General features: G+C 46.7%; 1 protein-coding gene across 1 annotated transcript in view; it reads left to right on the top strand.

The window, feature by feature from the left end:
• Positions 1-23,802, top strand: part of LRRCC1 (leucine rich repeat and coiled-coil centrosomal protein 1) — a 297,998-nt gene that overhangs the window by 161,251 nt on the left and 112,945 nt on the right. Inside the window, exon 15 of the mRNA XM_069220424.1 lies at positions 18,483-18,646. Coding sequence (XP_069076525.1) covers positions 18,483-18,646 — 164 coding nt within the window. The remainder of the gene's footprint in view (positions 1-18,482; positions 18,647-23,802) is intronic.

A 23,802-nucleotide genomic window follows, 5' to 3' on the forward strand; every position in this document is an offset into this window, starting at 1 on the left:
TCTGATCAAAGCTTCCAGTGCAGAGTAATATGACAAATGTTTGAAACTTGGTTGTTCTTTTACCCCTATCAAATAACTTGATATCTTCCTGTAGCAAGGTTTCTTAGCACGAAGAAACACCGGATTTTGTTAAAGCACTTTATAAATTCTACTTAACATTACTGCAAACTCCTTCTTTCCTGTTAGTAATTTTTATTGTAACATTCTCTGCAATATAGAAAAGATAAAGAGCCTGAACATAAAACCTAGTTGCTTTTTGTGCAGTAACAAAATTGGGATGAGTGCCTGGACTGTTATCAACAATGCAGAAATGTCTGATGATGGCTGTAAGTAGGCAAGTTGTCTACTTGAGATATGTAAGGACAACAGTGTTACATGGAGTGACTCGGAGTGTAGCAGTAAACTTCATCTTGCTCATCAAGATTGTTGTGAATACCCAAAATGATGACGGTATCGTCCAACCCAACCCAGGAGCATATGAAGACCATGCCACACACTGATCTCTTGAGTAGATGTCTTTATTCCTCAGCATAAAATCATACAATAAATCACTGTTTACGTCATATCCGTCAACCACACCTTAACACCTCCTAGCAGGTTGCGCAATCTCTCTTCTAAGTCTGCCCAGAACCGTGAGGGCCCTAGCACACCTAGTCTCAACACCACATCTCCCAACTCTCTAAATAAAAAGTCCAAACAATAGTTATACCAGTTCTTTTCAATGAGTCGACAAGGCAAACCCCATTAGTCGGCCAGATCGAGTGGTATGATGTGGCGGAGATACACCTTGAACGAGCACCAAGGGTGCAGATTCTGATGCATGCTCTGGACTGTCATACGGAATCGCCTCATCGAAGATTGTAGTAGCTGACGAATGTCAAGGTAGGTGCTTGAAATGTGATGAGTTCTGGGTGATGGTTTTCTGGTATGCTGGGCTGTCACTATGTGTCCTTTACATGTCACCACCCTCAGAGGTTCGCCATCAAATGGAGCATCTGTTTTTCACATTTGTTTTTGTTTGACCAGGATCCAGTTATTTTCATCAAAGAATGTTTCCCAAGCTCGTCGACGCTGATCGGCATACACCTTCATATTGCATTTTTGAGAAGTTTCCATGGCCCGAACATTATCGATATCAAAGGATCGGGCCACTGTCCACTGTGTTAATTTGGTTCATACTGCACTCCCACACAGTAAGGTGGCAGGGCTATCACCAGTCGTGGAGTGAGGACTTGAGCAATAAGCAAGGAGGGCTTGTCACAGGGCTTGTTTCAGGTAATTTTCCTCCACTGCTGCTCACTGAATTACTTTGAGGGTGCCTATGAATCGTTCAACAATGCCATTGGCTTGAAGCCATAAAGGTGTATTCTCTTGATGCTTGACATGTGTTGAACTAGAAACTCCTTGAAATCTCGACTGTTAAATGGTGGGTCATTGTCAGATTTGAGGATGACAGGTATACCCTGCACTGCGAAGATGCAGTTCAGCCGCTCGATGGCCTTGTCATGTGTGGTTGATGACATTTCCTTGCCTAGTTGAAAATGACTACTCTGAGATGATGAAAAAACAACAAGTGATGGACGGAATGCTGAACATTGTCAAACATTCACCCCCAGTACAGTGATCTGGGCCTAAATCCATCGTTTGTTTGCTGCCCATGCCATTCCAGTTTGGACCCAGCTATATGCAGATCAGTCTTGACCCTGTTCCCCATGGGAACAGTCCAGCCCGAATTGCTAGGCCAGGTCTTCCCTGGACTGGAAACAAGCATCCTGGGACCGGTTTCGGGGTTTCACCCCTCATCAGCCAGGCTAGCTTGAATCCAGTGGCATGAGAAGCACGGGACCCACGTCTGGGCATACCCTTCCCACTTAGGGCGACAAAGCAAAAACAAGTGATGGACCATTGTCATAGTACATCTTGGCTTCTTTTGCCACCATGTTGATTGAGTGCTCCAAGCAGTAAGTCTTAACTGCTGTGCAGCACAGATTTTATGATGGCTATGAGGCAGAAAGTGAAACAGATACCAATTACCGGTATAGGTCATCTTTCATACGTAGTTTCTTAGTCCTTCTCTGCTGTGATCAGGAGTTTGCAGGAACCTCAAGATCAAGCTAGGCAGCCACAATCAGTCTTTATCACTTGTAGGTTTTAACTACACAAGCCCCTATTTGTAAAAGGCCACTTACAATATTGTAAGGAGCGAATATGCAGAAAACATGACTTGAATGACCTTTTTTTCCACATGTTCAGTTTGGAGCCCAAATATGGATGATCCTGAGATTTGTGAGTTTTTAGCTCCACAATCTGAAGTGATTTTAATTACAGTCTTGATAATGCAAAGTGGCCACAGAACTACAAGGATAAAAAAATGTCAAGCATGCTAGAAATAGACTTATGCCAATACATGGCTTAGTGATTTCCTAGATTAGAATACACCCCATAGATATGGTATTTACATTTAAATCACATCCCCACAAAATGTACAACGTAATAGATTTGTTTTTCCATCAGTAAATATTGTACATAATGTCCAGAAGCAGAAATACCCTAAGGTACATACACACCATAACCCAATGGTATGAGAATTTCGGGCCATTAGAAACCAAGTTTTAAGTGGATGTTTGAGAAATCTCTTTTGTTAGAGCCAGAATATATACAATTTATGGAGCAGTGGATGCCTTATGTTTTTTACTTTAAAGACAGGTGTCTGTGGGGCTACATAGAGCTATACAAAAAACAAAAGCTGGTGTATGATCAGATTGGCAAGCTCTATATAGAAATAACTGATCTAGAAGCCAGGCATATAACAACAACTATTAATAAAGCTTCACTTTACAAAAATGCATTGCTGTTATAAACATGCCTATTCACAGTATCTACGCTAATGAGCTTGTAAGGAAGCACATTATTAACAGCGCCTGGAACTATGATTATAGCAAGTCCATTGAGAAGGTGCTTGCACTACCAAATAAGACAAAATGTTTCCTGAAACAGAATAGATGCTATTCAGAACAAGAATAGTATCTTATGATGTGACCCAGAGTATATTGTTAAGATGTCAGGGTTTTTATCAAGATCTATACAAAGCCGAAACAAATCCCGCACAAGACCCTGAAGGATTAAATATATTGGGTTTTTTTGTTTTTTTTAATGTGTTTTATTGCAATTTTCAAATAATACAGGAGAAACAATAGAAAGAAGAGAGAACCAAAAAAAAAAATATTACAATTGTGTTTCAAGTTTACATGATTGCACATTTGTCTAGATGTTACGATTTCAATCCCTCCTGTATTTGCATTTTTTAAGGCTGCGATTGTCAATCTTTTATTTGGGCGAGACGATTTGGAAACACAATGTGTCACATGACATAAACATATTAAGGAGAGCTGATACTAGAGAGAGAAGAGAAAAGAATAAAGTTAAGATAGGTCTGGTTAATCAACTGCGTGCAGGGGGAAGAGGGGGCAGGAGGGGGCCACAGGGAAAACGGGGCGCAGCCCCTGTCCCGCCCCAGCAGACCCTCCGACGACACCTGAGGTGGGATGATATATTTGTCTCGTTCAGTTGGCTTATTTATCTGAGTGCATCTGCGTACCATCATAATCCTTATTTTGTATTTCTAAAGTTCCTGTTATTATGCTTGCTGCTCACTGAGTGGTACCACACTGCATTTGCTGTTGTGTTGAGTGTGTACTCCCCATGGGCACATTCTATGGATTGTTCAACAGTGCCAAACATTGTCATTTGTTCACGGGGGAAGTTTGTCCTCTTTATTTTCTAGAGTCATCACAAAGGATTTCCAGGTTTCTACGCCCTTGATCTGTACCCCTTTATCCTGCAGTGCTTGCAGTGTTTGCGCTTCCGCATTTGCCCAGCGCACAAGTTCTGTTTGCCACTGGTGACTGCTTGGCGCATTTGGCACTTTCCAATGCATAGCTATTAGGCATCTATGCATCAACAGTGCTAATGCTATGCATCTGTGCGTCTGCTTACGTTTTTTGGGACTTACCCCTATCCCCAGCAAGCAAAGTTCCGGGGTGGAAGACATTGGAGTGTCTGTCCATTCAGTTAACAAATTTATTATGTCAGTCCATGTGCGCATAATTGGTGGGCACTCCCATGTCATGTGAAAGAAGGTGGCTTCTGAGGTGCCACACCTGGGGCATCTTTGTGGTGTTTGTGGGAACATGTGCGCCAATCGGTGTGGTGACAGATATGCCTGGTGCACATAATTGAACTGGGTATAGTGAAATCGGGGATTACGCGACACTTCATATATAATTTTCATAGACCGGCTCCATGCCCGCGCGGGGACCGGTTCTGGAAGGACTTGATCCCATCTATTCTTTGCTTGTTCCTGCCCGTGTTCAGTATGAGTTGCTAGGATTCTATATATCTTCGATACATTTACTGGAGTTTCTACGCTATCCAGTAAGTTATGTAGTATAGGGGATGTTTTTGGTTCATGTTGCCCGCAGTTCCAGCATGAGTTCACTAGCTATCGTTATGCGCCGAATGCTATGAAGCTTCCTTGTCCCAGACCGTGAGCCTCGGCTAGTGTCTCATATGTTAGAAGGTGTCCTTCTTCGTAAATATCTCCTACTGTTTGTATGCCCTTTCCTGGCCATATACTCAAGCCAACCTCTTCTGCTATGTTACCAATTTTTGGAATGGCCAATAGTGGAATCTTGGGGGAATATTGAGGTTTCTTGACCCCATCTAATGCGAAGCGTCCCCAAACCCAATAAGCCACACTCAGTAAAATGTTTTGTTTGTGCATTGCATTGGTACGGTTCATCAAATAATTTAGTATGCTTGTGTGCCTTAGGTCTCTGAGTACTGTCTGTGTTTCTTCACTCATAGGATTTCCAAGCCATTTAAATACCCATTGCAGTTGGGCAGAAGCGTAGTATAATTAGAATCTTGGTGCCCTAACCCTCCTGATGTGAGTGGTTGTTGTATTTTTGTCAGCGCCACGCGCCGGCGGCCTTTGCCCGATATTAAGTCAGTTAGTATACTGTTTAATGGTTTAAAAAAGGAAGTGGGCAGTACTAGTGGGAGCGCCATGAAGAAATATAGTAGGCGCAGTAGAATTATCATCTTTGCTATGGCCACTCTGCCCATAGGAGAGAGTGGGAGCGAGCACCAGAAGGATAATGAGCCTCTGACGGACCGGATTACTTGTCCCAGGTTTCCATCTTTGAGGTCCTGTGGATCGTGATACACATTTATTCCCAGGTAGCTAAAGGTGGTATAGCACCACTTCAGGCCTCCCGGGCTGGAGGTCGAACGGTGTATGTCCGGAACCGGACGCATTGGAAAAAGGCAGGATTTTGACCAATTCACTTTTAATCCGGACATCGATCCAAATTGGTGTAGTAATTCCAATAGGCCCGTTAAGGATGTTGAGTGATTTCGTAAGAATATTAGTGCGTCATCTGCGTACAGTGACCCTATGCGGTATTTGTGTCCATCCCTGATGCCCCACGCCGGGGCAAGTGTACGTAGCTGGGCAGCTAAAGGTTCGATAGCTAGAGCAAATAGTAGTGGGGATAGCGGGCAACCCTGTCTGGTGCCTCTCTCAGTGTTGAATTTCTCGGAAATCATGTCGCCTGTCTAGACTCTAGCTGTAGGGTTAGAGTATAAGACCCTGACCCAACTGATATATGTGCTACCAAATCCCATACGGTTTAGCGTTTCTATCAGAAAGGGCCACCCCAGCGTATCAAACTCTTTTTCAATATCTAATGATACTGCTACTTGATTATACTCGTCCTCTGGGGAGTTGGCCATTAATCGTATTAAATTCCGTATGTTAGTGAAAGTGTTGCGGCCGGGGATGAATCCGGATTGGTCTTGATGAACCAAGTCCGGCAGCCGTGGAAGCAGGCGGTTTGCAAGGATTTTGCCCAGCAGCTTACAGTCTGTGTTCAGCAACAATAGTGGTCTGTATGAGCGAACGTCCAATGGATCTCGACCAGGTCTGGGTAGCACCACTATCAGTGCCTCTCTTAGAGTGTCTGGCAATTGACCATTTTTTAATGCTTCGGTAAGCATTTCTATATACGGGGATAATGTTTGTGCCGAGAATATACTGTAGTACTCTATGGGGATGCCATCGCTGCCTGGGGCTTTACCGTGTGTTAGTTGTTGCAGAGCTTGCTGTATCTCTGCTAGGTCGATCGGTTTGTCGAGGTCTGCCACCTGTGTGGGAGTTAAGTTGTTTAGCTCTATCCCATTGAAGAACTCGTTTAGCTGTACTGTTGGGGGGGGGGACAGAGCACTGTATAATGTGATGTAATACTCTTTGAAGGCGCTATTTATTTCTGCCTGGGAGTTTACTATTGAACCTGTGTTGAGGCGGATGGCTCCAATGGGGGAGTTCTGTCCCCCCCCCCCCACCTGTGTGGGAGTTAAGTTGTTTAGCTCTATCCCATTGAAGAACTCGTTTAGCTGTACTGTTGGGGTGGGGGGGGACAGAGCACTGTATAATGTGATGTAATACTCTTTGAAGGCGCTATTTATTTCTGCCTGGGAGTTTACTATTGAACCTGTGTTGAGGCGGATGGCTCCAATGGGGGAGTTCTGTCCCCCCCCCCCTCCCCCCCTTACCTGATCTGTTTACCTCTTCTGAGTGTGTTAGAGCTAAATAATGACGGTAGTCGTATTGTCTCAGGCGCCAATCTGCCTGGTTCCATTCTGTGCGTAGTCTAGTTATTTCTGTCTCTTCGATTATGCCCTCTGCTTGTTTGCATTCTGCAGTGCGGACATCTTGCTCTAACTGGCGGAACTCCCGCGTCAGGGTTTGTCTTATTCCCACCGCCAGCGAGATGCATGTGCCCCTTATAACCACCTTATGTGTATCCCATTCAATTGCTCTGGAGCTAGTGATCCCCTTATTTAGGGCAAAATATGAGGCGATGTGTGTAGCTATTGCTTTCCTAAAAGGAGGATCCTGCAGTAATCGTGGTTGGAGCCGCCAGGTTGGGATGCAGGCGCGTGTCCTGCCCCATGTGATGTGCGCAATGAGTGGGCTGTGATCGGAGATTACCTTCGCGGTATATTCCGCACTCGTAAATCTGTGTGTCAGGTCCTGTGAACTAAGTATTAAATCTGTTCGGGTGTGTAGTAAATGTACGGGGGAGTGGTATGAGTATTCTCTCTCTAGCGGGTGTCGGTCTGCTATCCAAGACTGTAGTGCCTCTGAGTTTTTCCTCACTGGGGCGGCCACTAATGGGGGGTGTGATCTGTCCATCTCTATTTGTAGAACACTGTTCATGTCCCCTCCCCAAATACTAGGTGTAGTTATGTCGTTTGATATTTGTGAGATCGTGTTGCGTAGGAATTCGCCCTGCTTGACATTCGGGACGTATAACCCATTAATTATCAGTATTTCACCATCCAGTGAGCCTCTTATTTGTTTGAACCTGCCGTCTTTGTCTGTTGTGCAGCGTTCTACTGTGTATGGAATCCCTGGGGCTATCCAGATGAGTACTCCTCTTGCGAAAGACGACGTCCCTGACCCGTATATTTGTCCTGCCCATTTCTTCTCCATTGTTTAATATCTTCCGGTGTAATATGTGTTTCTTGTAGTATGGCGATGTGAATGTGGTGGCGTTTCAGGTGTGCGAATACTCTATTGCGTTTGGACGTTCCCGCTATTCCCTTTATATTCCAGGTTAATATGTTGTATATTGGCTCTTTATACATTGTGTTTTGTGGTGTTATCTCTTCCTATCGGATGTGCTTGAAAGGCCAGTGAACCAATCCTCCCGCCCCCACCGTGGCCCTCCCCCAAGCACCCGCTCCCGTCCCTCCTCTCCACGATCCCCGCGCAATGTGATGTCGGCCTTAGAGAAGTGGGAAAGACCCCGATATAAGAAGAGAAAGGTGAAAGAGTCAACGAAAAAGGATATACAGGGCAATGCCCGACTTTAAACGGAGTGGCACAACTGGTGCCTAAACTTGAGTCTGTACAGTTCAGTTCCATTCGGGTACCGTTCAGGTGGTGGAGGGCGTGGATCACGAAGGCCGGACACCTTGTTGGCCTACCTCCGCTATGTTTTTTTCTTTCCTTTTCCCTACCCCATAACGATGGCTGAGTGCAACCGCTTTGTCTGGTCTTAGATGTTCGCCATCTATGGTGCTTGCGACGGGTCTGGTTTTGTTGTGGGGTGCCCATGTGTGGTCCTTCCGGAGTATGCCAGGGGGGGGAAGAGCTGTTCTTATGATCCTGGGGCATCAAACCCAATCAGAGTTATGTTTGCGATTCCCTAAATCTGGTCTGCCAGGCGTGGGGTGAGGTCGGGGCCACCCGTTAGTTGGGAGAGGGAGGAGCTGGAGCCGCTGTGCAGTGATCCGCTGTCGTTTATGTCTACTTCGCTTTTAGTGTCTGATAGCGGTCGCGCGAATGTACTGGTGTCTCTTACTATTTTTGCTTGTGCGGCTGCCACCTGCGATTTTGTTGGGCGCGCTGTGGTATTTTTCTTTTTCTTTCTCCTGGGGCCAGGGGTGATCCAACGCTCTTTTGTTGTGTCATCATTGGGTGGTTCAGCTAGGCCCTTGGCGTGTATCCATGTCCACGCATCTTCGGGAGTAGGGAACATCAGAGTCTTGTCGTTCACTGATATCCGAAGACGCGCCGGGAACATGAGTGAGTAAGCGATATTGTGTTCACATAGTAGTTGTCTAATTTTGATATATGCTGCTCTTTTACGCTGTACTTCCATTGTGTAGTCTGGATAAGCAGTGATGGTGCTGTTCTCCAGGCCGACTGTGCCTGAGGTTCTGAAATGTTGAAGGACTAAGTCTCTATCTCTGTAGTTTAAGAATCGCGCTATTAGGGGGCGAGGCGGTGCGCCCGGTCGCAGTGGTCTGCCAGGAATTCTGTATGCTCTTTCCACCACTGGTGCCTTTGCGGAGTCTTGCATTTTCATTATTTTTTTTTAGCCAATTCTCCAGAAATTCTTCAGTGTTGAGCGTTTCTGAGCATTCTGGTATTCCTAGATACCTGATGTTATTGCATCTGGAGCGGCCCTCTGCTTCTTCAGCCCTGAGTTGTAGCTTGGTCATTTCCGTTTCCATTTGTTGAATTTTGGTTTTCATGTTTGCGATCTCCGGTTGGGCAGTTTTTAGTATTAATTCAGCATTATGGACCCTGTCCGTTAGTTGGCGATGATCGGCACGGAGTAGTGTGACCTCCATGACCGCCGTGGCAATTTTACCTTCAAGTGAGGACTTGGTGTCCATTATTGCTTGTAAGAGTTTATCGAATTGCAGGGAGTGGGTGCGTAGTGTTTCATTCACCTGACAGTGTTGTGGACTGCATGTCGGATTCACCAGTGGCAGGGGGGATACCCCCGTCCGCGTGGTTCCCTGGTTTAGGCTGTTTCGGTTTAAACATTATGTCCTGCGACAGTCGGCACTGTTGATCAATGTTTTAATGCTGATTTTGATTGGGATTTCCAAAGGGGCGTGAAGCACACTGGTGGTTTAGGAGTCGCTTGTGTTTGAGTGATTACGTAGGTGTAGGCTGCCTGGGGGACTGTGTGAGCCCCTTTGATGTGCTTCCTTTAAGAGCTCCGGTAAGTTTGGTTCGATTTAGCGAAATTTCTGGCGAGATTCTTGATTCGTTGCAGTGTATGCTGTTCATCAGTGGGAAATGGTCAGAGAGTGCTCAGCTGTTATGGACGTGGTGTTAAAGGGCCAACCCTACAACATACATCGATTAATTATTATGTCCGTTGAACTAGTGACTTACTCAGTTTCGCTCCAGAGGGTTATTGCGATATCTTATTGTGCTTCACGTCTTTTAGCCAGCTTTGTATTCATTCACCCCACAGCTTACTCCTTCGGCAGGTGTTTGGCGAGCCACTGCAGCCCGTCCAGTTAACTCATGTGGTCTCTTTGTGCCTCTACGCCTTCCATATGTGGAGCCCCGGAGGTATTGGAGGGGTGGAAGTATTTTTCCTATTACCTGCCCGATATCATTATTGGTGTTACCATCAGTTGGTTTGTTTGTGGTTTCCAGGCTTCGATTTTTATTTATTTTTTTTTATTTTATTTTTTCTTCGTTTCCCTTTCACCTCCTGGGTTGCTCTTTATTGTTCATTAATGGGTGCTCCCGGGATGGACTTCCTCAGGGTTTCTGCCCAGCCAGCATCTCCCCTCCTCTGCTCCGGGACACCCCACCAGCTGAGCACGCTTGAAATGCGGGGGCAAGCTCCGTCTTGTGAGCGCTGCCGGAGCTGCGGTCCGTACGTCGATCACCTCTGGGAGCCCAGGCCAGGGCTCCCGCGGCAGGCAGGCGCGGCCCCCCGATCTGCCCCCGGCCCCGGAAACCTCAGGCGGGACACACTCGGGTCGATGACGCGGCCCGCCTCCCCCCACCTACGGGGACAGGGCCGGCCAGAGACACTGGGGGCCCGCGCTCACCCTCTGGGTCCGCAGCACCGGGCACTCCAGCGCCGGCTACGACCGGGCCAGCTCCTCGCGATCCTGCTCCCCCGTCCGTGGATTGGAGAGCCCCTATAGATGCGGGGGCCTCTGTATATCTTTGGAGCGCGGCCCGTGCAGCTCGGGCCCACCCGGCCCACACGACTCCAAGCGGCCGCCGCCCGAGCCGCGCCCGGTCACCGGAACCCCGGGCAGGGTGCACACAGGCCGACGGCCTGTCTTCTCCCCGCGGGGACAGGGCAAATCAGAGAGCCTGGAGGCCCGCGCCCAGCAGGCAGCCCGCGCTCACCTTCTTCTCAGGGTCCGCAGCCCGGGCCCATCCAGCGGCGATCACAGGCAAATCAATACAGCTCGCCCCTGCTTACACGACGATGGATTAGATAGCCCCTACGTATGTCGGGGCCTCTGCGTGTTACTGGTGTCGCAGTCATCACAGGGGACAGGATTTTGGCAGATTTTCGGTGGGCTGTGAGCGGAGCACTGTGTTCAAGCGTCCGCTCCGGCAGCCATCTTAGCCACGCCCCCATATTGATAATGTAAAAGTTGAAACTTTAAAAAATGTTTTTTCTTAAAACATATTTTTTCAATTTTGTCAAAATACATAGTGCACACACTGACGCATGCTCTCCCTCTCCCAGTATGCCGCAAGCTGGGTGGCCACATTCTCGCATTGCACAGCCACATCAGCCCATAACTTTTCTTCCAACCATCAAAGGAAAAGTTGCAGTGTTATCCTGTAAATAGAATTCACCAACAATCAAAGGGCAACTAACAGCCCTGCTAGAAATCAGGTGAGTGATGCGTCATGTTGGACAATGCTGGTGGTGGCATGTGTATAGTGGGGTCAGTTTTCTGAGATCTTTGCTTGTGGTGGATGATAGATGAGGGCCCATGTTCAGAGGAGTCGTAGGACGTGTGTCGAGGGTCCACCGCCTACGTGTGCTCACAAAGTGTTCCCTTATCTTCCTGGCGCATCGTAATCACTTGGGTCTCCAGTTGAGGGATTTCGGCCAGTGTGTGATTCCAGGCCTGTGTCCAACCCCAGGACCACCGTAGACCCCTGTTAACCTCTCGCTGTAATTCAGTTCCCTCATAGCTGGCTGATCTGCAGAGTTCTGCCAGGCATTTTCGCAGAATAAGGCCTCCAGTGGCCTTCCAAGCTATTGTTATTTGGCGTCCGACAAGTATGAATGCCAGACCTATGAATCTATTTGTGACTGCTTTTTTATATTTGTGAACTATCCTAGTAGGCATGTTCTCAGAGTTTATCTGCCTTCCTACTGCTATTTTTATCATCTCCACCACCCCAATTCAGTAGTTATGTAAAGTCGGATAGTCCCACACCAAATGCATAAATGCATCATTGTTCTTGCTGCATCTAGGGAAGGTCGCACTCACCTTGCGGTGCATTAGATTTACTCATTTTGGTGTGGATTAGTTTAAAGTGTGCATTGCGTGATACTCTTGGGGTGTGCACCAGTATTTTACTCCAGTCTGTAGCCTTTATCTGGCCACCCACGTGGTGTTCCCATTGTTCTCATAATGTTCCTGCAGCTCCCTGTATATGAGTGATGTTGCATGTCTCGTTACGGAAATCTCACAAATGCACTGCAGGCCTTTGAGCATCTGAGGTTCTGTTAGCCCTCCTTGCCACCATTGTCGTGTAGTCATGGTGATTGCTTCATGGAGCAAGAAATCGCTCGCTGCAACTCCATATTGCTTGCACAGGCTCTCATAATTTGCTACTGCACCATTCATATATAGTCGGCCCCAGCCAGTTTCTGAGTCCGCTCCAGTGGCAAACAAAGTTTGCAGGGGAAGGTCTCTGGCATACTGTGTGTGTTGGTGTATGCTCAGGTGCCCTCTTACATACATAGTGCATGGTTGTTACCAGTACGCCCTCTGTGGCTTACGTGGGAGGCTCGTTGGAGCCAACAACAGTTGTGGTGGAGCATCCGGGCTGTCACTCTAGGGATTCCCCCAATAATTCTCCAACCAGTGGGCTGCCCACTTCAGCTGTGCCGATAAGTAATGCAGCTCAGTCTGGCACCCGAGGTGGGTAGCTTCAGTTTAGCTAAAGCCACTTTTTCCCATTGTGTGCCCATATAAGTTAAAGGAGCAAAGCATCAATTATCCAAAACACTTTCCTAGGGAAGGGCTGTGAATGGTTGAGTAACCTGGGGAGGATTATCCTCTTGATCCACTTTATTCTGCTGATAAACCCAACGTAGGCAAGAATATGACTGCAGGCTGTAGTGAGGCTACGGTTGGAAGGATCTTGCAGTTCAGTAATGGTTGTGGTGTGTGATAGATGCGGATATCTAAGTATATCTGATAGAGACTTTTAGTTGCAGATTCCTTACCTTAGAATTTCCCTCAGTCAGACTGGATCCGAAGATTTTTCTTTGAGCAGTACTCTTGTGCGCAATCAGGTGGCGTCAGTTGACTCCGCGCAGTCATTGCCGTCGTGGCCGCCGTGTTAACGTGAGGGTCATATATAGGCACCACCCTGGCGCTCTGACATCAGTTCTTTTCTTTCCTCACCCGCCTACGCGCAGATCAGAGAAGAGCTACCCTCAGTTGCTTTTTGTCTTACTTTTCAACCTTTTTGTCGAAGTTTTGACTCTCTTGGTGCGTTGAGAAGTCTTCCCGTAAGACTCGTTTCAAGCTGTGTGACTCCTGTCACCGCATGATGTTGGTGACTGTTCGGCTACTCGTGTGCTGTGGTGCCTGGAGTGCGACCACAACCCGAAGTCGTGCTCCGAGAGCTGGGCCTTGAACCCAAAGGCTTTGAGGGAGTGGTCCCTAAAGCTAATGCAGGGCCGGAGTTTGGCTAAGCGTCGCTCCCTGTCTTGTTCGAGAGGAATGTCACAAGACCACTCGCGGAGCAACCACCACTCATCTTCATCCCACTGCAAGTCCTCGGGACATTTGGGTCACATGAAGAAGTCGAAGAAGGGCAAACGTTCTTCAACTTCACCCCATTGTTTGGACGATGCAACACAGAAGGAGCATCGACGCTCCAGGCCTCTGTCCTCTGAGCCTGCTTCATGGCCTCCTTGAATTTCCGGGAGCCAGAGCCACCCCTGCCCAACTCGAGGAGTTTTAAGAGGCCATGCACCTAATTTGTGGGCAGACTGACCCTCCAGTGACTCCCTCGGGCCCAGGCAGGTTGGAGGGGACCCCCTCGGGTTCTCCACCAGTGGCTTTGGCCTCGGCTCCAGAGGCCACCTCAGGATCGGTTATCGGATCCATGCCAACGCCGGTCGTGCCATTGTGACCTGCATAGACGTTGATGCTTTCGACGCCAGTTGGGCCCACTATCGACGTCAACCCCATTCTCATTCCCAACTCTGACCCTGAGCCAGACCAACATCTCTCAATTCCGATTCAGTCTTCGATGGGGGCCCACGTTCCCCAGGTTGAATCTTGACCCTTATACTCCTAGATATAGGTACGGTGAGAGTGTGGAGGGGTTGCTGGACCATTTAGAATTCCAGCTAGAGGATTCTGTAATTGACTGGGCTCAAGAATTGGGCGAAGCCAGTGGTCTAGACACCTCTACTGACGCTGGCATGCTTTCTCCCTCTATCGTGACTATGGAGGAGGGTGCCTCCTATTCCATGAAGGTGAGAAGAGAGCGGCTGAGGTCCTGGGCTCCGAGCTGCCTTCTGTGGCATTCAGGACTAACCTCCTGGCTGAGGTCAGAACCCCTTTTGCCCTTTATTGAAGCCCTTAATGATATCCTGCTAGGGATGTGGTCTAAACCCACCACAGGGGCTCCTGTCATCAGTATGATCACCTGTGCCATAGACTTGCACCTAACCACCCCAAATACCTGACCCAACACCCTACGCCTGAAAGCTTAGTCATCCAGGCTTCTTTCTCTTCTGGGAAATTCCCATCTCCACCCCTGGATAGGGAATCAAAAAGACTGGAGCGACTTGGGAAGAATTGTTCTCTTCCTCTAATCTGGTGTTGCGGTCCGTAAACACTGCATGCCTTTTGGGTTGCGATTCCCATACTTTATGGGATACGGTCAAGCAGGTGCTGTCACAAGTCCCGGAGGAGGCCCAGGTCGTTCTCTCCCAAGCCGTTGCTGAAGGGAGAGATGCAGCCAAGTATACAATATACATTGTGGGCTGGACATGACTGACTTACTAGGCTGATCAGTTACTTCGACAGTGGCCTCGAGGCGCCATGCTTGGTTGAGGACGTCTGGCTTTTCGGGGGGAATGTCCAGCAATCGTTTATGGATATACCCTTTGATGGCACCCGTCTCTTGGGAGGCAAAGTGGACTCAGCGCTCGAGCACTTTAAGCTCAGACTCGATCCCTTGGCCTCGCAGCTACTCCTCCTTGGTCTGCTTTTTGTCCCTTTCGTGGCTACAGAAACTGCTTCCAACTGTTTCCATTTCCCCCCAGCCACCGTGCCGTGCATGCTGCCCAGCCTCTCGTGGCTGCGGACGAGGGATCCAACGTGCCCGTTGATCAGGGAGCCAGCGTCCAACCAGTCCATTACCACCCCCTTTCTGCACCTCTGTCGGAGGTTCTTTTGTTTGTACTCTCTCTTACCCAGCAGGGCTCTGCTCTCGGCACCCCTTAAAGGTTATCTGCTTTGCTCGGACTACCTCGTCAACCCTCCTTGTTTAAATCTCCCATTGTTGGGAGGTTTCTCAAGGGGCTTACCCACATGTTTCCACCTACCCTGTTCATAATGCCCTGCTGGCACTTGAACATGGGTCTTACTTTCCTTATGTGTGCTCCCTCTGAACCCCTTCATAATTGTCCTCTGTGGCTTCTCACTTTACAGACAGCCTTTCTTATTGCCAACACCTCTGCACACAGAGTGAGTGCGCTGCAAGCTCTTTCTTCGAAGCCTCCTTTTCTCTCTGTCCAACCTGATAGAATGGTGCTTCATACCAGTGCCTCTTTCCTCTCTAAGGTGGTCACACCCTTTCATGTAGGCCAATCTATGACCTTGCCTACTTTTTACGGATCCCCACATCCTTCTCATGAAGAGGAGAGACTCCAATGTCTGGATCCAAAAAGAGCGTTGGCATTCTACCTCAATGGTCCCAAAGACTTCTGGGTGGACAATCACCTCTTTGTTGGTTATGTGGGTACAAAGAAAGGACAGGTGGTGCAGAAAAGGACCGTCTCGCGATGGGTTGTTCTCCGCATCAAAATGTGCAATGCTTTGGCTAGGAAGCAACCGCCAGAGTGTTTGCATGCTCACTGCACCAGAGCAACTGCTGCAACCACTGCATTAGCACGTGGCGTTCTGGTCCTGGACATCTGCCAGGCAGCAACATCGGCATACCTACACACATTCACAGAACACAATTGCCTGGGCAGTCGGGTACGCAGGGACGTCTACTTTGGCTGCTCAGTCCTACAAGACTTCCTAGTTCTACAAGACTTCCTAGTATGATCTTGGGTTGCAAACCCACCACCTGGGACGGTTTTACTTTGGTATCTATTCTGAGGTAAGGAATCTGCAATTAGAAGTCCCTATCAGATGAACAAATTACTTACCTTTGGTAACGAATTATCTGGTATAGACATATTTTAGTTGCAGATTCCTTACAGACCCACCCATTTTCCCCTCCTCTGCGAACTGATTTCTAGGGACACAGACTCCCATTCAGGTCCCTGGCTTTGGCGCAACAGCCTTTTTGTTCTTCATGGCTCCATGCTTCTGGTGTGGAAAGTTGTGAAAAGAAACTGACTTCAGTGCGCCATGGTGGTGCCTATATATGAACGTGACGTCATCACGGCGGCCACAACGCCAACGACGGACACGTAATAGACCGACGCCTCCTTCCAGCGGATACTGCCCGAAGAGAAAAAATCTCCAGATCCAGTCTGACACCTGGGGGGAATTCTAAGATAAGAAATCAGCAACTAGAATATGTCTCTACCACATAATTTGTTACAGAAGACAAGTAACTTGTTCTTTATTGTGTCTGGTGCACATCTCAATGAGTCTCCCAATGCTGTAGGCTTAGGTCCCCAAGCAGCCCTCCAAAGAGGAAAAATACAGAATTTCTCCCTATTGACGCTCAGTGCCAATAGTTTCCCAGATTGCACCAGTACCATAATCGCCCCCTCGACATCTGAGGCCCCTCCCGGCATGTATGAGCCTTTAACCATGATGCGATAGAATTGTTAGAAGTTTCTATCACTCTTTGAGAATTAAAGGATACAATAGGCATTTTACTGATAGGAGAGTCGTAAGGGCCCAATTGGAGCCCCCACCCCCCTTGGAGTTTATATGGAATTCTTTGCTTTTATAGCAGCAGTATTATTACCACTGCTGAGGGGAGTCATACAAGGCTTATATTTTGCACAGTTATGACTAATATAATAATAATATTTCTTACAAAAAATAGATTGTCCACAAACCCTATCTCGTATAGACCAATGTCTTTAGTTAACAGCAGTCAGAAGATTTATTAAAAAATGATAGCCAAATGTCTGAGCAGGATCATTGGTAACGTAGTATCACCGTGACAGACCGGTTTTGTACTTTGTAGAGGAACAATCAATCCTATTAAATGATCAGTCATCACATTTGTTGACATAGCAGCTAATAACAGTACTCCCATGACGATGATCCTGTTCGATTCAGGAGAAGCTTTATGTAGAATAGCATGGATACATTTATGGAGTGATAGAAAAGACATGGGGTTCAGAGGTCACTTTATTAAATCAATCTAGATTCTTCATTGCCAACCAGAATCTAAAATACATGTTATGGAGGTAGAATCAAATAGCATAAAGATTACAGTTGGGACTTAGCATGATTGCTCCAGCTCTCCCAAGCTGTTTGCTTTATACTTAGAACAATTCATACAGAGAGTTTCTCTCTGTTAGTGGAAGGATACAGGCGACTTATTATAATGGCATGTAACCAGAATTTTGCCATACCCTAACAATATCACCATATCGACCAAGGTGGTAGAAACATGTAGTAGAGAAATTGAAAACGAGGCAAAGAATTTTGGAGAAATTTCTGGGTATCTTCTAAACAACAACAAAACTCAGATTTTAGAAAACACAGAACCAAAACGCAAGGCTCTAGGAAGATGTAGACAACAGTGAATTTAGGGGTAAATTGGTCGCATGACAAAGTAGCACTTGTGAATTACGATCCACTAATCTTAAAGACAAATGCCTAAAAGTTGAAAAAGCTTATATTTGACTTATTATTTGATTCAACAATATGACGATCAGATATACTGAAACCATAATATTACCCAAGTGTTTACATCTATTTATTTATATCTCTTTGACTACTGCATGGTTTAATAAAATAGCTGCTAAGGGTGCGAGCTTTCTTTGGGATTATAAATGATCTAGAAGGGTATTGATGGACCTTGCATTACTGTTATCAAGAGGAGTATGGGCTTTACTAAATTTTAGGTATTATTACTTTTCTGCAATGATTTAACATATGAACATCCTCATCTATACTTCTTTCAATAAAAACACAGATTCTTTAAGTCATACATTTATAGAGGAGCTATGGCTTGAGAAACCGCAAAAAGCTTGTTAGGTTGGGTTGCTGAGCAGAGCTACTACAAAAGGTATGCTTTTAGGCATATAAAGTTTAGGTAAAAATTTCAAAACATATTTTTTATACTTTAATATGAAGGTCTGAATTAGTGTGTAAAATCTTTCATGTATAATGTTCTGGGATATGAGAACAGCCTAGGATCAATTGACTAGGCCAGTTCTTTTTAGAACCATGACACAATTTTATAGGATGATAGATCCTCAATACTAATGTCGGAACTCTTTTCAGAGTAGTATGCTTATATTCACTGTAAAAAAAAAACAGTGGTTACTGGGACATTATAGTTAGGTTACATTAACTAGTTCCATCTAGAGTTATACTGTATGTTCGCTAAATGCATTGTCCATTTATTCTTTTTTCAATATCTTGGTTTGTGTTTATGTTGCTTAAACATGAGCCTCATATTGTTTTGTTGCAACAGATCTTTTGCTTTCTGTTTTTAGGAGTATCCTTAGCTCAGGATCGTGGGAAACTTGAAGCCAAAATTGAGGTTTTAACTGCTGAAGTAGAGACCTTGAAAAAACAAAATGAACGTGACAATGATGCTTTGAGAATTAAAGCAAAGGTTGTTGAAGACCAAACCGAGACCATTAGAAAACTAAAGGAGGTAAGCTCTGGTTTTGATTTTTCCCAGATTCAGTAAAGAATACTGTACTTTTCTGTGGACCTAACTGACGTGAATTTCTTGATTACCATGTTCTTCCAACTTTAAATTAGTGTTCCACAGTCTTGAAAGTATTTATACCATTCATTAAATATTAGTTTAGTGGCTGGCAAGTTATTGTGACTTAAAAAAAAGTCTGATGTGTCGCACATACTACTGTTTCCTATCAGAAATCAAAATAAAATAATAAGGTGCATTGTTTTAAAGCAAGATGAGTATCTGCTTCATTTGCCGCCTAAGCCATTACGCTTTATTTCAAAAAAATTAAAATAGTCTATAGCTTACCTTCAGTTACAGGATAATTTGTGTTGCATGTCTCTTCACACGATTGTCCTATTTATATGTACTACTCTGTATCACTCACCTGTATATGCTGCGGGAATAACCCTGCACTTGAAGTATATTCAATTGCGGCTCGTTGTGACAGCAAGGGTAGGGGCAGGTGCTGCACAAGGGGAGAGTGGGGGGGTACATTTAATAAAAAATAAAAATACTTAATTGATCCGCCGACCTGTGTGCACCGCTCTCCCCTTTCCATCGTCGCTGCAGGAACAGGCTCCCGGTCAGCCCTGCGGCCAATCTTGATGCTGCTCAGAACAGCATCAGGATTGGCTGGGAGAGCCCATCCAGGGCGCCCCCTGGAAGAATGGGAGCCTGTGCAGGCTTTCTCCAGCCTGTGTTGCCGGGCTGGAGATAGCCTACTGCACATGTGTTTGGCTAGCCTGAAACGGCCGGCCAAACACACATGCGCTCTAAGGGGGAGTGCTGAGCACTCCCCCTCACTGCTAGTCACCCCTGTGGCCCGCCCCTTTACAAGGAAACTATAATAAACACTGTGTATTGTTGTTTCCTTGTAAAGGTTTTGCAGCTGCTGCTGCTGGCGGGTGGGTGACACTCCTCCGCCCTAATGGAGAAGCCGCCCCTGAGTATGTTGCTGATGCTTCGTGCGTTCTATGGTCCTCTGTAATTCAAGACAATAGTACTCTGTGGTGGGAATGAGAATCGGAAAAAGAAACTAGAGCTGGAGCAAAGTGCTCATCAGGTGATAGTTGTCTCTGCAGTAAGTAGCGCCTGCTAGTTTGAGTAAATTTCTGAATTCCCTGCCACTCCTGCAATATTCAATGCACATAACTCTCTGAGTTGGGGCTTTTCTGAGGAAAATAGAAACATGCAGTTTTCCAATAGTGCTACATGTTTTTGGTTACAAAACCTCTGTCAGAAATAGTTGAAGGATATATCTATAAGGATGTTGAACTAAAACAAACATTTTCTGCAAGGAACTCCTGCATTAAAAATTCTGTTATTTTTCACATGTACTTAAAATTTGCCTTTCTTCAAAGGATTCCAACCCTTGTCATGTGAAAGGTAATATTTTTTTGAAGCATGTGGCGCTGTAGATACACATGCTCTGCATACTCCTACCATCTAGTGCTGGGCTTGGATGTTTGGAAATTAAGTTTTTTTTAAGGTGAGGGATGCCATCACAGGCTATTTTGAGTGAAAAAAGAGTTCCAGATCCTGTCCGGTGATGCTGTGGGAGGCGTTCAAGACTGTCCTTAGAGGCTAGGCTTTTTCATCTATCAGGGATCACACGAAACTTAGGGAGGAAGATCTGCTGCACTTAGAAAATGAGATTACAGATACAGAGGGTGACACTGGTGTTCCCCTTATACATGCAGAACTGTGCAGGCCGGCACAGGTGCGCTGGACCTCCTCTATAAATTACCAGATTCCTCAAAATTTAGTCTGATTCATACCCTGGGCCAGGTCTACGAAATGGGATATAAGGCAGGCAAGTTGAGTTACTGGCTGGCGACAGCTGACCATCCAGGCACCATGATTACTGAGTTAAGGTCAGCGGAAAGCGACATATCTGGAGCTGCTGGCCTGGCACGAGGCTTTACTGCCCATTCCCAGGACCTTTATGCTCCTCGGGAGACCCCCGCCAAAGAGCAGGATCTGATCCTGGTCCTTGATTTGCCATTGTGGAACTTATCAGCCTTGGAGTGTAGGGACCTAGACGAGCCTGTCTCCGTGGAGGAAATCTAGCACCCAATACCTGCCAGGTCCTGTGGGAAAGCCCCAGGTCCCAAAAGGCTTCCGCTGGAATTATACAAACACTGTGCACCCTTGCTGATACCCGACCTGCTGGAATTGTACAAGGGGCCACTCCTCAGTGGAATACTCTCCCATGACATGAGGGGTCGACTACCCCAGTCATCTTGAAACCAGAAAAAAACCCTGAGGACTGTAGGTCTTATAGACCCACATCTGTAATTAATTTGGAAGTGAAGATCCTGGCCAAGGTGTCGGCCACACGCTTGGCAGCTGTAGTTTGCCCGATAGGCTGTGCAGATCAAAATGGATTCATGCCACACATGGGCACTCGTCATTTTCTGTGGTGACTGCAGGTAGCCCTAGCCCGTTCAGAGGAGCTTAGGGGGCGGTGGTGCTCCTCCGGGTATACATAGAGCAATCATTCAATATGGTGCATTGGCTTTATCTTTTTGCAGCCCTCCACAAGATGGGGTTTGGTCACCAGCTACGACGGTTGGTGTCCGTACTGTATACTGATTTGTGAGCACAGTTTCAAGTCAAACAGGCCCTGTCTGCACATTTCCCGGTTGAGAGGGCCACCCGGCTGAGTTGCCCCTTCCCACCACTGCTATTTGCTTTGGTGATGGAGCCCCTGGCTGAACATTCGGATGGACGCTAGAGTGTGTGACTTTGGTTTTTGGGGAGGTGGGCTGTGGGGTGGAAGGGACCCAGGTACACCCTCCTGAGACTAATCAAAATTCCGGAGATCTATGGGGAGGCCTTGGACCTCAGGGTCACATTGCCCAGATGTACCCTGGTGCCCATCCAGGGGAGGTACCTAGGGACTGGGTGGACCCTCGATTTAAGGATAGCCGGAGACAGTTTCTGCTATCTTGGCATGACAGTTCCTCTCCAAACCCAGGTATTGGGACCGTCAAATTGTCCCTTTGGTGGCTCAGACGCGGAAACATCTGGTCCTTTCAGGGTTTAGAGGACAAATTCAGCCTCCATCTCTCCCAGTTTTAGCGCTACCTACAGCTGCAGTATGCCTTGGATTGCCTCAAAGATAGGCTGATGGCACTCCCGGAATTCAACCCCATTGAATACAAGTTAGTAACTGATGAGTTGGGTGAGCGAGGCATATCTAGACTCTATAAAACTTTGGGTATTATTGTGCCTGGCCCACTGAGGGCACTGTGGAGCAGTTGGAGGGAAGATGTAAGGGTCCTTGAGAATGATGAATGGCCTCAATGATACTTGCAATATCTGCATGTCTTCATTTGATTCAGTTCAAGTATTTCCATAGGGTCTATTATTCTCCTGAGCGACTCTGGGTCGGGCCTGTGTTCCTGTATGTTCGCGATGCGGGTCTACCCTGGGTACCCTTTACCACACTCTATGGACTTGCCCTGGGGCACAGGCGTATTGGTCGCCATCAATAGGCATATAGGTGGGTGGTGGGCATTCAATTCCCCTGGAACTTGACCCCAAAATTCTACTGTGAATCATGGACTTGGCGGGTGACTCCAGAGTTGTCTGTTCCCTGGTCGCAACAGCTTATATGGTGGCCAAGAGGGATCCTGTTTAGCATTGAAGGGATGAACAGGCCCCGTCTATACATGAGTGGGTTTGCATTGTGTAGGCCTGTGCAGCCATGGAAAAACTAGTGTATAAGGGATGGGGATCCCGTAGAAATATGGAGTGGGGGGTGGGGGGTCAGGAACGCAATGCAACTAGGATGTGACTATGGTTGTCGTCTGATGTCCAGTAGATGCATGCTTTGTCTTCAGTGATAGGTCATCCTTATTGCTATGTATAATTGTGTGTGTTCTGCACACTGTCTGGTGCTTTCATTGTGGTACTACTGGCTATAGCTTGTTGTATTTATTGATGTTGATGTTCAAAATAATAAAATTAAAAACATGTATTTTAAGAAAAAGAAAATTGTGTGTGTGTGTGTTTTTTTTTTTTTTTTTTTTTTTGTAAATAAGCTTTTGAATCTTCAGATGGGCTGTGACACCTCCCTTAGTTCACGACAGGCATTGGCACCAACTCAATGTTTGATTGTTTTTTTTCCTCCTTCGAGTTTGGAAGTACACAGAGAGGGCTAAGACTGTCATATTCTTCGGGCCCACACAGTTCAAGTTCAACACTGAAGATTCAGAAAGTCTGTGTCTCTACTCCATGTCGCACTTCTACTTCGTCCGATGCCTTCAAAAGATCCACAACATCCGAGAGACCGGCGACCTCCCCATGCCCTTTGGGTATTGCAAGTCTTTATTCGATGACCAGCACTGGGGAATGCAAACAATAAGGGTGTTGTAGAACAGACACCCATCAAACACTGCAGAAGATGCAGCTTTAAAAGTCTGTGGTGAGATCATAACTAATTCCACAATTTCTGCCTCTTCTCTGATCAAAATGACGCCTCCTGCAAGTACTGCCTCACATTTCACTACAGGAAGACCTTTCGGTACTGCAGAGAGTGGCGCTGGGCACCTCACAAAACACACCACCACATTACTTTGAAACTCTGGATATCTCCCTCAAAAGATTCAAGTTAGAGGGAAAATCTACCCCAAAATCAAAGGGTGGCAGCATTCAGCAGTTTCTGTCCCTTTTTCAAACCAAATGTTGTATCTGTGAGAAAGTAGCCTCTTTTTAGCATGGTTGCCCCCACTTTTGGCCTGTTTGTGAGTGTGTGTCAGGGTGTTTTTACTGTGTCATTGGGATCTTGCGAGCCAGGACCCCAGTGCTCATAGGTTGTGGCCTAATGTATGTGTTGTCACTAGTGCTTGACTCGGTCACTGAGGCTCTGCTAACCAGAACCTAAGTGCTTATGCTCTCTCTGCTTTTAAATTTGTCACTATAGGCTAGTGACTTCATTTACCAATTTAAATTGGCACACTGGGTCCCCCCCTTATAAGTCCCTAGTATATGGTACCTAGGTACCCAGGGCATTGGGGTTCCAAGAGATCCATATGGGCTGCAGCATTTATTTTGCCACCCATAGGGAGCTCAGACAAACCCTTACACAGGACTTCCATTGCAGCCTGCGTGAA

Source organism: Pleurodeles waltl, chromosome 2_2 (genome assembly GCF_031143425.1).
Source record: "Pleurodeles waltl isolate 20211129_DDA chromosome 2_2, aPleWal1.hap1.20221129, whole genome shotgun sequence".
In the NCBI taxonomy this organism is placed as follows: domain Eukaryota; kingdom Metazoa; phylum Chordata; class Amphibia; order Caudata; family Salamandridae; genus Pleurodeles; species Pleurodeles waltl.